A 12,127-nucleotide genomic window follows, 5' to 3' on the forward strand; every position below is an offset into this window, starting at 1 on the left:
AAGAATGCAAATAAGTAACTGAACAGACAGCAAAAATACATGCTACTTTTGACTTTCAGAATATAGTGGAGTGTGTAGTCAAGTCATAAAGACTCGAATTCCCTCAAAATCTAGATAGTCTATAACGACAAGTAATTCTTCCAGTTGAATGCGTAATACTCAAGCTCAGCATTTGACTCCTTTCTCCTTATCCGTCAGAATTTGTTGAAGTTGGATAATGAATTGCACGACTGACTTCTGGAGGTCTTGGCTATAAGTTTTGCTGAAAACACCAGTGCATAAGTTATTCGTGGCAGAACACAGTGTAACCAAACACAGGAAGTGATGTGATTATTTATATGGCGAAGTTTTACATTAGAACATTACAGCGCAGTACAGGCCCTTCGGCCCTCGATGTTGCGCCGACCTGTGAAACCATCTGACCTACACTATTCCATTTTCATCCATTTGTCTATCCAATGACCACTTAAATGCCCTTAAAGTTGACGAGTCTACTACTGTTGCAGGCAGGGCGTTCCACGCCCCTACTACTCTCTGAGTAAAGAAACTACCTCTAACATCTGTCCTATATCTATCACCCCTCAACTTAAAGCTATGTGCCCTCGTGTTTGCCATCACCATCCGAGGAAAAAGACTCTCACTATCCACCCTATCTAACCCTCTGATTATCTTGTATGTCTCTATTAAGTCACCTCTCCTCCTCCTTCTCTCCAACGAAAACAACCTCAAGTCCCTCAGCCTTTCCTCGTAAGACCTTCCCTCCTTACCACGCAACATCCTAGTAAATCTCCTCTGCACCCTTTCCAAAGCTTCCACATCCTTCCTATAATGCGGTGACCAGAACTGCACGCAATACTCCAGGTGCGGCCTCACCAGAGTTTTGTACAGCTGCAGCATGACCTCGTGGCTCCGAAACTCGATCCCCCTACTAATAAAAGCTAACACACCATATGCCTTCTTAACAGCCCTATTAACCTGGGTAGCAACTTTCAGGGATTTATGTACCTGGACACCAAGATCTCTCTGTTCATCTACACTACCAAGAATCTTCCCATTAGCCCAGTACTCTGCATTCCTGTTACTCCTTCCAAAGTGAATCACCTCACACTTTTCCGCATTAAACTCCATTTGCCATCTCTCAGCCCAGCTCTGCAGCCTATCTATGTCCCTCTGTACCCTACAACATCCTTCGGCACGATCCACAACTCCACCGACCTTCGTGTCATCCGCAAATTTACTAACCCACCCTTCTACACCCTCTTCCAGGTCTTTTATAAAAATGACAAACAGCAGTGGCCCCAAAACAGATCCTTGCGGTACACCACTAGTAACTAAACTCCAGGATGAACATTTGCCATCAACCACCACCCTCTGTCTTCTTTCAGCTAGCCAATTTCTGATCCAAAGCTCTAAATCACCTTCAACCCCATACTTCCGTATTTTCTGGAATAGCCTACCCTGGGGAACCTTATCAAACGCCTTACTGAAATCCATATACACCACATCCACTGCTTTACCCTCATCCACCTATTTGATCACCTTCTCGAAAAACTCAATAAGGTTTGTGAGGCACGACCTACCCTTCACAAAACCGTGCTGACTATCGCTAATTAACTTATTCTTTTCAAGATGATTATAAATCCTGTCTCTTATAACCTTTTCCAACATTTTACCCACAACCGAAGTAAGGCTCACAGGTCTATAATTACTAGGGCTGTCTCTACTCCCCTTCTTGAACAAGGGGACAACATTTGCTATCCTCCAGTCTTCCGGCACTATTCCTGTCGACAATGACGACATAAAAATCAAGGACAAAGGCTCTGCAATCTCCTCCCTGGCTTCCCAGAGAATCCTAGGATAAATCCCATCTGGCCCAGGGGACTTATCTATTTTCACACTTTCCAAAATTGCTAACACCTCCTCCTTGTGAACCTCAATCCCATCTAGTCTAGTAGTCTGAATCTCAGTATTCTCTTCGACAACATTTTCTTTCTCTACTGTAAATACTGACGAAAAATATTCATTTAACGCTTCCCCTATCTCCTCTGATTCCACACACAACTTCCCACTACTATCCTTGATTGGCCCTAATCTAACTCTAGTCATTCTTTTATTCCTGACATACCTATAGAAAGCCTTAGGGTTTTCCTTGATCCTATCCGCCAATGACTTCTCGTGTCCTCTCCTTGCTCTTCTTAGCTCTCCCTTTAGATCCTTCCTGGCTAGCTTGTAACTCTCAAGCGCCCTAACTGAGCCTTCACGTCTCATCCTAACATAAGCCTTCTTCTTCCTCTTGACAAGCGCTTCAACTTCTTTAGTAAACCACGGCTCCCTCGCTCGACAACTTCCTCCCTGCCTCACAGGTACATACTTATCAAGGACACGCAGTAGCTGCTCCTTGAATAAGCTCCACATTTCTATTGTGCCCATCCCCTGCAGTTTCCTTCCCCATCCTACGCATCCTAAATCTTGCCTAATCACATCATAATGTCCTTTCCCCCAGCTATAATTCTTGCCCTGCGGTATATACCTGTCCCTACCCATCGCTAAGGTAAACCTAACCGAATTGTGATCACTATCACCAAAGTGCTCACCTACATCTAAATCTAACACCTGGCCGGGTTCATTACCCAGTACCAAATCCAATGTGGCATCGCCCCTGGTTGGTCAGTCTACATACTGTGTCAGAAAACCCTCCTGCACACACTGGACAAAAACTGACCCATCTAAAGTACTCGAACTATAGTATTTCCAGTCAATATTTGGAAAGTTAAAGTCCCCCATAACAACTACCCTGTTACTCTCGCCCCTGTCAAGAATCATCTTCGCTATCCTTTCCTCTACATCTCTGGGACTATTCGGAGGTCTATAGAAGACTCCCAACAGGGTGACCTCTCCTCTCCTGTTTCTAACCTCGGCCCATACTACCTCAGTAGACGAGTCCTCAAACGTCCTTTCTGCCGCTGTAATACTCTCCTTGATTAACAATGCCACACCGCCCCCCCCCCCACTCTTTTACCATCTTCTCTGTTCTTACTGAAACATCGAAATCCCGGAACCTGCAACATCCATTCCTGCCCCTGCTCTACCCATGTCTCCGAAATGGCCACTACATCGAGATCCCAGGTTTTAAGGAGGTAATAACCTTCACCTCCATTCGGAGAATAGGCTGGAGTGGCCCATTTTTCAACCTGTCCGATTTTAATAGGTGTATAATGGCCAGCTAATCCACTACTATCTGATTTCTGCCACAACAGAAAGTTAAAATAACTCTTTCAGTGTTTTCAAACAGTGATTTAGATGTCAGGATCATTTGGAAGGCCTTTTACAGTTCAGCACATCAATACATTGTGTGCAATAATTCTTTGTAATTTGTTGCACATCTCACAAATTAATCCACCAAGAAGGAATGATGCCATGGCACTGCTACTTACTTTGTCTAATTATAATTATTGTATAATTCAAATGATTTTAAACACAAAAATGACCAAATTATCAAGAGTAGATGATGTTTCTACACAGCCAGCATGTCAGATGTCATTTCCACCACGGTGAATTGCACTCCAGCCATTCATTAATCCAGCTCAGACCAACTAAAATGGAAATTGTCATACAAAGCTTTGCATTTGACAAACAGCACCGGAAATAATCTTCTGTTACTGCAATGTTCTTAATTTCTGAACCATTTTTTTTTTTAGAATATTAGAATATTACAGCGCAGTACAGGCCCTTCGGCCCTCGATGTTGCGCCGATCATCTGACCTACACTATTCCATTTACATCCATATGTCTATCCAATGACCACTTAAATGCCCTTAAAGTTGGCGAGTCTACTACTGTTGCAGGCAGGGCGTTCCACGCCCCTACTACTCTCTGCGTAAAGAAACTACCTCTGACATCTGTCCTATATCTTTCACCCCTCAACTTAAAGCTATGTCCCCTCGTGTTTGCCATCCTCATCCGAGGAAAAAGACTCTCACTATCCACCCTATCTAACCCTCTGATTATCTTGTATGTCTCTAGTAAGTCACCTCTCCTCCTCCTTCTCTCTAACGAAAACAACCCCAAGTCCCTCAGCCTTTCCTCGTAAGACCTTCCTTCCATACCAGGCAACATCCTAGTAAATCTCCTCTGCACCCTTTCCAAAGCTTCGACATCCTTCCTATAATGCGGTGACCAGAACTGCACGCAATACTCCAGGTGCGGCCTCACCAGAGTTTTGTACAGCTGCATCATGACCCCGTGGCTCTGAAACTCGATCCCCCTACTAATAAAGGCTAACACACCATATGCCTTCTTAACAGCCCTATTAACCTGGGTAGCAACTTTCAGGGATTTATGTACCTGGATACCAAGATCTCTCTGCTCATCTACACTACCAAGAATCTTCCCATTAGCCCAGTACTCTGCATTGCTGTTACTCCTTCCAAAGTGAATCACCTCACACTTCTCCGCATTAAACTCCATTTGCCATCTCTCAGCCCAGCTCTGCAGCCTATCTATGTCCCTCTGTACCCTACAACACCCTTCGACACTATCCACAACTCCACCGACCTTCGTGTCATCCGCAAATTTACTAACCCACCCTTCTACACCCTCATCCAGGTCGTTTATAAAAATGACAAACAGCAGTGGCCCCAAAACAGAACCTTGCGGTACACCACTAGTAACTAAACTCCAGGATGAACATTTGCCATCAACCACCACCCTCTGTCTTCTTTCAGCTAGCCAATTTCTGATCCAAAGCTCTAAATCACCTTCAACCCCATACTTGCGTATTTTCTGCAATAGCCTACCGTGGGGAACCTTATCAAACGCCTTACTGAAATCCATATACACCACATCCACGGCTTTACCCTCATCCACCTGTTTGGTCACCTTCTCGAAAAACTCAATAAGGTTTGTGAGGCACGACCTACCTTTCACAAAACCGTGCTGACTATCGCAAATGAACTTATTCTTTTCAAGATGATTATAAATCCTGTCTCTTATAACCTTTTCCAACATTTTACCCACAACCGAAGTAAGGCTCACAGGTCTATAATTACCAGGGCTGTCTCTACTCCCCTTCTTGAACAAGGGGACAACATTTGCTATCCTCCAGTCCTCCGGCACTACTCCTGTCGACAATGACGACTTAAAGATCAACAACAACGGCTCTGCAATCTCCTCCCTGGCTTCCCAGAGAATCCTAGGATAAATCCCATCTGGCCCAGGGGACTTATCTATTTTCACTCTTTCCAAAATTGCTAACACCTCCTCCTTGTGAATCTCAATCCCATCTAGCCTAGTAGGCTGTATCTCAGTAATCTCCTCGGCAACATTTTCTTTCTCTACTGTAAATACTGACGAAAAATATTCATTTAACGCTTCCCCTATCTCCTCTGATTCCGCACACAACTTCCCACTACTATCCTTGATTGGCCCTGTTCTAACTCTTATCATTCGTTTATTCCTGATATACCTATAGAAAGCCTTAGGGTTTTCTTTGATCCTATCCGCCAATGACTTCTCGTGTCCTCTCCTTGCTCTTCTTAGCCCTCCCTTTAGATCCTTCCTGGCTAGCTTGTAACTCTCAAGCGCCCTAACTGAGCCTTCACGTCTCATCCTAACATAAGCCGCCCTCTTCCTCTTGACAAGCGCTTCAACTTCTTGAGTAAACCACGGCTCCCTTGCTCGACAACTTCCTCCCTGCCTGACAGGTACATACTTATCAAGGACACGCATTAGCTGCTCCTTGAATAAGCTCCACATTTCGTTTGTGCCCATCCCCTGCAGTTTCCTTCCCCATCCTACACATCCTAAATCTTGCCTAATCGCGTCATAATTTCCTTTCCCCCAGCTATAATTCTTGCCCTGCGGTATATACCTGTCCCTGCCCATCGCTAAGGTAAACCTAACCGAATTGTGATCACTATCGCCAAAGTGCTCACCTACATCTAAATCGAACACCTGGCCGGGTTCATTACCCAGTACCAAATCCAATGTGGCATCGCCCCTGGTTGGCCTGTCCACATACTGTGTCAGAAAACCCTCCTGCACACACTGGACAAAAACAGACCCATCTAAAGTACTCGAACTATAGTATTTCCAGTCAATATTTGGAAAGTTAAAGTCCCCCATAACCACTACCCTGTTACTCTCGCTCCTGTCGAAAATCATCTTCGCTATCCTTTCCTCTACATCTCTGGAACTATTCGGAGGTCTATAGAAAACTCCCAACAGGGTGACCTCTCCTCTCCTGTTTCTAACCTCGGCCCATACTACCTCAGTAGACGAGTCCTCAAACGTCCTTTCTGCCGCTGTAATACTTTCCTTGATTAACAATGCCACACCCCCCCCTCTTTTACCCTCTTCTCTGTTCTTTCTGAAACATCTAAATCCCGGAACCTGCAACATCCATTCCTGCCCCTGCTCTACCCATGTCTCCGAAATGGCCACAACATCAGGATCCCAGGTACCAACCCATGCTGCAAGCTCACCCACCTTATTCCGGATGCTCCTGGCGTTGAAGTAGACACACTTTAAACCAAGTTCTTGCTTGCCAGTGCCCTCTTGCGTCCCTGTAACCTTATCCCCTACCTCACTACTCTCAACAGCCTGTACACTGGCACTGCAATTTAGGTTCCCATTCCCCTGCTGATTTAGTTTAAACCCCCCCGAAGAGCACTAACAAATCTCCCCCCCAGGATATTGGTACCCCTCTGGTTCAGGTGAAGACCATCCTGTTTGTAGAGGTCCCACCTACCCCAGAAAGAGCCCCAATTATCCAGGAAACCAAAACCCTCCCTCCTACACCATCCCTGCAGCCACGTGTTCAACTCCTCTCTCTCCCTATTCCTCTCTTCGCTAGCACGTGGCACAGGCAACAACCCAGAGATAACAACTCTGGTTGTTCTCGCTCTAAGCTTCCACCCTAGCTCCCTGAATTTCTGCCTTAAATCCCCATCTCTCTTCCTACCTATGTCGTTGGTGCCTATGTGGACCACGACTTGGGGGTGCTCCCCCTCCCCCTTAAGGATCCCAAAAACACGATCGGAGACATCACGTACCCTGGCACCTGGGAGGCATTCTTTCTCATGTGTTCTTTCTGGCATCTGAGTACTGACTTGAAGATCGCCACAGAGCAATAAAAATTAACATTGCCTTTAAAGCTTCAAACGAAGCAGAGCAAGGTTAATATTTTTCTTCTCGAGTCAGGGAGTTCTTCGAACAAACTACACTCCCTTCGGCTTCCCTCTTAATGGCAGTGCTTATTGTTCCAATCCAATTGAAGTTCCATAAGGTCCATCATTCCAGTCCAAAAATATGGCTCCAGTATATTTGAAGAACATCAAACCATGAAGGCAAATTTGGGATTGGGGAGGTGATGGCATAGTAGTAATGTCACTGGACTAGCAGCCCAGAGCCCCAGGCTAATGCACTGGGGACATGGGTTCGAATCATGGCAGATGGTGAAATTTGAATTCAATTAATAAATCTGGAATTAAAATCTAGTCCATTGTCGATTGTTGTAAAAACCCATCTGGTTCACTAATGTCCTTTCGGGAAGGAAATCTGCTGTCCTTATTTGGTCTGGCCTACATGTGACTCTGGATCCACAACAGTGTGGTTGACTCCTACATGCCCTCTGAATGATCTAGCAAGCTATTCAGTTGTATCAAACTGCTACAAAGTGTAAGAAAAGGAATGAAACTGGATGGACCACCTGGCATCGACTTAGGCAACGGAAATGACAACAGCAAGCCCTGTCGACCCGACAAAGTCCTCCTTACTAACATCTGGGGGCTTGTGCCAAAATTTGGAGAGCTGTCCCACAGATCAGTCAAGCAACAGCCTGACGTGGTCATATTCACGGAATGGGGGACAGACGTTCCTGTGGCCGTAGACGTGACTCCAGGATGGTATGTTACCTCCCTGGTGCCAGGGTCAAGGATGTCACGGAATGGTTGCAGGACATTCTTTCGGGGAAGGGTGAACAGCCAGAAGTCATGGTCCACATTGACACCAATGACACAGGTAGAAAAAGGGAACTGAAAGCAGAATTTAGGGAGCTAGGAAGGAGATTGAAAAGTGGGACATCGAAGGCAGCAATCTTAGGATTACTCCCAGTACCATGCTCTAGTGAGTATAGAAATAGGAAGATTGAGTGCATGAACATGGAGCTGGACAAATGGTGCAGGAGGGAGTGCTTTAGATTCCTGGGGCATTGGGACCGGGTCTGGGGCAGGTGGGACCTGTACAAGATGGACAGGTTACACCGTAACAGGACTGGGACTAACATCCTCGCAGGGAGATTTGCTGATATTGTTGTGGAAGGTTTAGACTAGCGTGTCAGGGGGTTGGGAACCTGCAAAGGAAATCAGATAGGAGAAAAACAAAGCTGGTTATGGGAAGTAGAAAATCTGTGACTGAAAGTGGAAAGCAGCAGAAACAAATACTAGAACCAACCAGCGTCAAAATACAGAATAGTGTTAAAAAGGCAGAACTAAAGGCACTCTTCTCTGAATTCACGCAGCATTCGCAACAAGATAGGTGAGTTGATGGCGCAAGTAGAAGTAAACAGGTATGATTTAATTGCCATTACAGAGACGTGGCACCAGGGTGACCAAGACTAGGAACTGAATATTAAACGATATTCGACATTTAGGAAGGACAGGCAAAAAGGAAAAGGAGGTGCCACTTGTCCGCCCATTTCAGGGGTTGCTGTCAGGACACCTGCTTTTCTTGATATATATTAAAGGCCTAGGCTTGGGTGAGCAGGGCACAATTCCGACATTTGTAGATGACACAAAACTTGGAAGTACTGTGAACTGTGAGGAGGATAGTGATAAACTTCAAGAGGACATAGACAGGCTTGTGGAATGGGCAGACAAGTGATAGATGAAATTTAATACAGAAAAGTGTGAAGTGATACATTTTGGTCGAAGAATTAAATAAATGAAATAAATTAAATAAATTACAGTGTACAATTCTAAAGGGGGTGCAGGACCTGTGAGGAAATGTACACAAATCATTGAAGGTGGCAGGGCAGGTTGGGGAAGCAGTTAACAAAGCACACAGGATCCTGGGCTTCATAAATAAGGGCATAGATATGATAAGTTATGATAAACCTATATAAAACACTGGTTCAGCCTCATCGAGCATATTGTGTCCAGAACTGGGCACCACACTTTTGGAAGGGCATTAAGGCATTAGAGAGAGAGCATAAAAGATTCACAAGAATGGTTCCAGGGATAAGGAACTTCAGTTACGTGGATTGGTTGGAGAAGTTGGGGCTGTTCTCCTTGGAGAAGAGAAGATGAAGAGCAGATTTGATAGAGCTGTTCAAAATCATGAGGGGTCTGGACAAAGCAGACAGGGAGAAACTGGTCCCATTGACAGAAGGATCCAGAGGACACTGATTGAAGGTGATTGGCAAAAGAAACAATGGCGACATAAGGAAAATCTTTTTTACGAAGCGAGTGGTTAGGATCTGGACTGCACTGCCCGAGAGTGTGATGGAGGCAGATTCAACCAAGGCCTTCAAAAGGAGAATTGGATGATCATCTGAAGAGAAAAAAAACTACAAGGCTATGGGGAAAAGGCAGGGGAGTGAGACTAGGTAAATTGCTCCTGGAGAGAACAGGCACAGACACGACAGGCTGAATGGCTTCCTTCTCTGCTGTAACCATTCTATGATATGGAGTTTGTCGTAATCTAATTCTCTAGAACATTCTTCTATTGTAGCTCAGTAATAAAAATCTATTAATAGCACTGCCCCTATCCTCTTCTCCCCTCATTGGTCGTGAAAACGTTAAAACCAGCAAATTACAAATCCCGTCCAAACCATTACGATATCATATCTCTCCAGTTATTAATACTTGCAATGCATATTTAATAATTTTGCAATAACCTATCTCAAAATGAATAGCATCATCGTTCTGCAGTGTTCTTTTGAACCAAATGCTTGCACTGCATCAATTGCAACATTTACTACCTATTATCTCAGATTAACTATGGTTACTGTATGAACTGTGTACATAAGTTATAAACTAGATAAGATTCAGTATAATTGTTTGACTTGATCACTGGTGCTGTAACGATGACTGAAAACAGTGTACTAATTGGCAGATTAATACATTTTTCAAAATTGCTATATTTAATTTGACAAGCAAGGCAGCTCGCTGTGCACCTTATCGAATCAAACTTTTTTGTGGTAAAAGAAAATCACGAGATTATTTTCCAGATAAAATTATTCTAGCGCTTCTGCAACTTTGCCTAATCAATTAAAGTTACATTGCGGGTTACAAGTGGCTGGAGGGAAGAGACTCGCGCAAATGTAGTGCGTTGCCATATTTGAGCTATCTGTCAGAATGATTACTTAGATGGATTCGAATGAAAGAGAGAATTTAGATACAGACTTCATACCAGCAACTGGCGAAATGGCCCAAACCTTGTGTGACTTCTTCAAAACACTTCAAATACCGCACGAATATCAATCCAGACCTACCTCATCTTCTAAAAGCGTAGGAAGTGGTTCAAATTCATAATACTCCCTTTCATCATCTTCATCATAATACAGAGCCATCGCCTCGCCAGTGATTTTAATTGGAATCTGACAGTAAATAATTTACTTTGGCGATACACAAAAAACGAGTAGAAAACAAAACTGAGCACAGATCTGCGCCCCTTGCCGATTGCAACCTATTTTATTTAGTATGCAGCCACTACTAGTGCAGCCGTGCCTCTTCAAAACCGATCACACGCATCGCCGAAGGAAGAATATTCAACTGAGACACTTCTCAAAAACAAAAAAAAAACACGAATTCATGTCATGTTCGTGATCCGTTTTTTTCCCCTCCCGCTGCGGAACTCCCTCTTCACAGTCATGAAAAATACTTTGGGTCACGAATTCTTTCTTGTCCCGCGAGCCAGCTGAGATTGTGGTAGTTTAAACATTTTTTTTTTGTTTCCCCCAAAACACAAAAAAATATGAATTTCTTTACTCCCTGGCCAGTCGGCTCTCGGTCAGTTTGCTAAATGCTCGCTACCATAGCAACACCTCGACACACCAGCAAGCCGGATTATGCAGTCAGCAGCAGCACCTCCCTCTTTCCTGGCGGAGGCAGAGTGAATGAGAGCCGGATTCACAGCGGAACAAACTCCACCTCCGCCGACATTGCGGCGGCCTTCCCGTCTTGCCGCTTCCAACCCAACCCAAGTTTCTGAACAAACTTAGATTTTGCGCCCTCGCTGCACTGAAACGCAACCACTTCCTCCTCCTTCTCCTCAACCTTGGTTTCGAGCAGGGCAGAGCCCACAGTCTATGATTGACGCTTGGAGGCTGAGGTGGTTCTGTTATTGGACCAGGGGAGGCATCGCCAGATACGGACCATTCGCCACTTGTTACCTCAGCAGTCCAGAAAGATAAAGCTGGGGGGCGGGGGAATTGCCCCAGGCCTCATGATGTTCGATTCACCCACTCCTGTTGCGATGCTGTCTGCTAATTTAATTAATAGTTTTTAAAATTAGTACTCGGAATGTCAGCCTCACTGGCAAGGCCAGCATTTATTGCCCCTCAAGCTGGCAACTGATTGGGTTGCCCGGGCATTTCAGAGGGCAGTAAAGCATTGACCGCATTGGTGGTGTGGTTGACCCATTGGTGTGGATCTGGAGACACATGTAGGCCAGATCAGGTAAGGACATCACCTATCCTCCCCTGTAGAACATTAGTGAACCAGATTTTTAACAATTAGTAGTTTCATGATCATTATTAACGAGATTGCATTTTATTCCAGATTTATTAATTGAACTTAAATTCCTCCAGCTGTTATGGTGGGACTTAAACACATGTCGTCGAGTACTAGTCCAGGATTACTAGTCTAGTAATATTACCACTATGCTACCCTCCCCCCATTGAGGGTTTGCAACCCTGTGCTCACTACACTGCTGAGTGGCTGCATGCCTCAGTAGAGAGCACAAGTTTCGACCAGGTCAGCACTGCCTGAAGGGGAGGCATATTCTGCATGTGTGGTAAGTGGCTGGGAAAGATATTGTGAGTAGGAAGAAGAGTGAAAAGACACAGCAAGGCAGCAAGCATGCTCCAAGGTTTTCAGATGCAGTGCTGACAGCCTTGGTGCAGGAG

At 44.8% G+C, this 12,127-nt stretch overlaps 1 protein-coding gene across 1 annotated transcript in view; it reads right to left on the minus strand.

Moving 5' to 3' along the window:
• LOC137380927 (kinase non-catalytic C-lobe domain-containing protein 1) overlaps positions 1 to 11,172 on the minus strand; it is a 246,918-nt gene extending 235,746 nt beyond the window's left edge. Inside the window, exon 1 of the mRNA XM_068053335.1 lies at positions 10,493 to 11,172. Within this exon, the coding sequence (XP_067909436.1) occupies positions 10,493 to 10,570 (78 nt within the window). The 5' untranslated portion in view covers positions 10,571 to 11,172. The remainder of the gene's footprint in view (positions 1 to 10,492) is intronic.
• Positions 11,173 to 12,127: the final 955 nt, after the last annotated feature.

The sequence above is a fragment of the Heterodontus francisci genome, chromosome 20, assembly GCF_036365525.1.
Source record: "Heterodontus francisci isolate sHetFra1 chromosome 20, sHetFra1.hap1, whole genome shotgun sequence".
Classification (NCBI taxonomy): Eukaryota; Metazoa; Chordata; class Chondrichthyes; order Heterodontiformes; family Heterodontidae; genus Heterodontus; species Heterodontus francisci.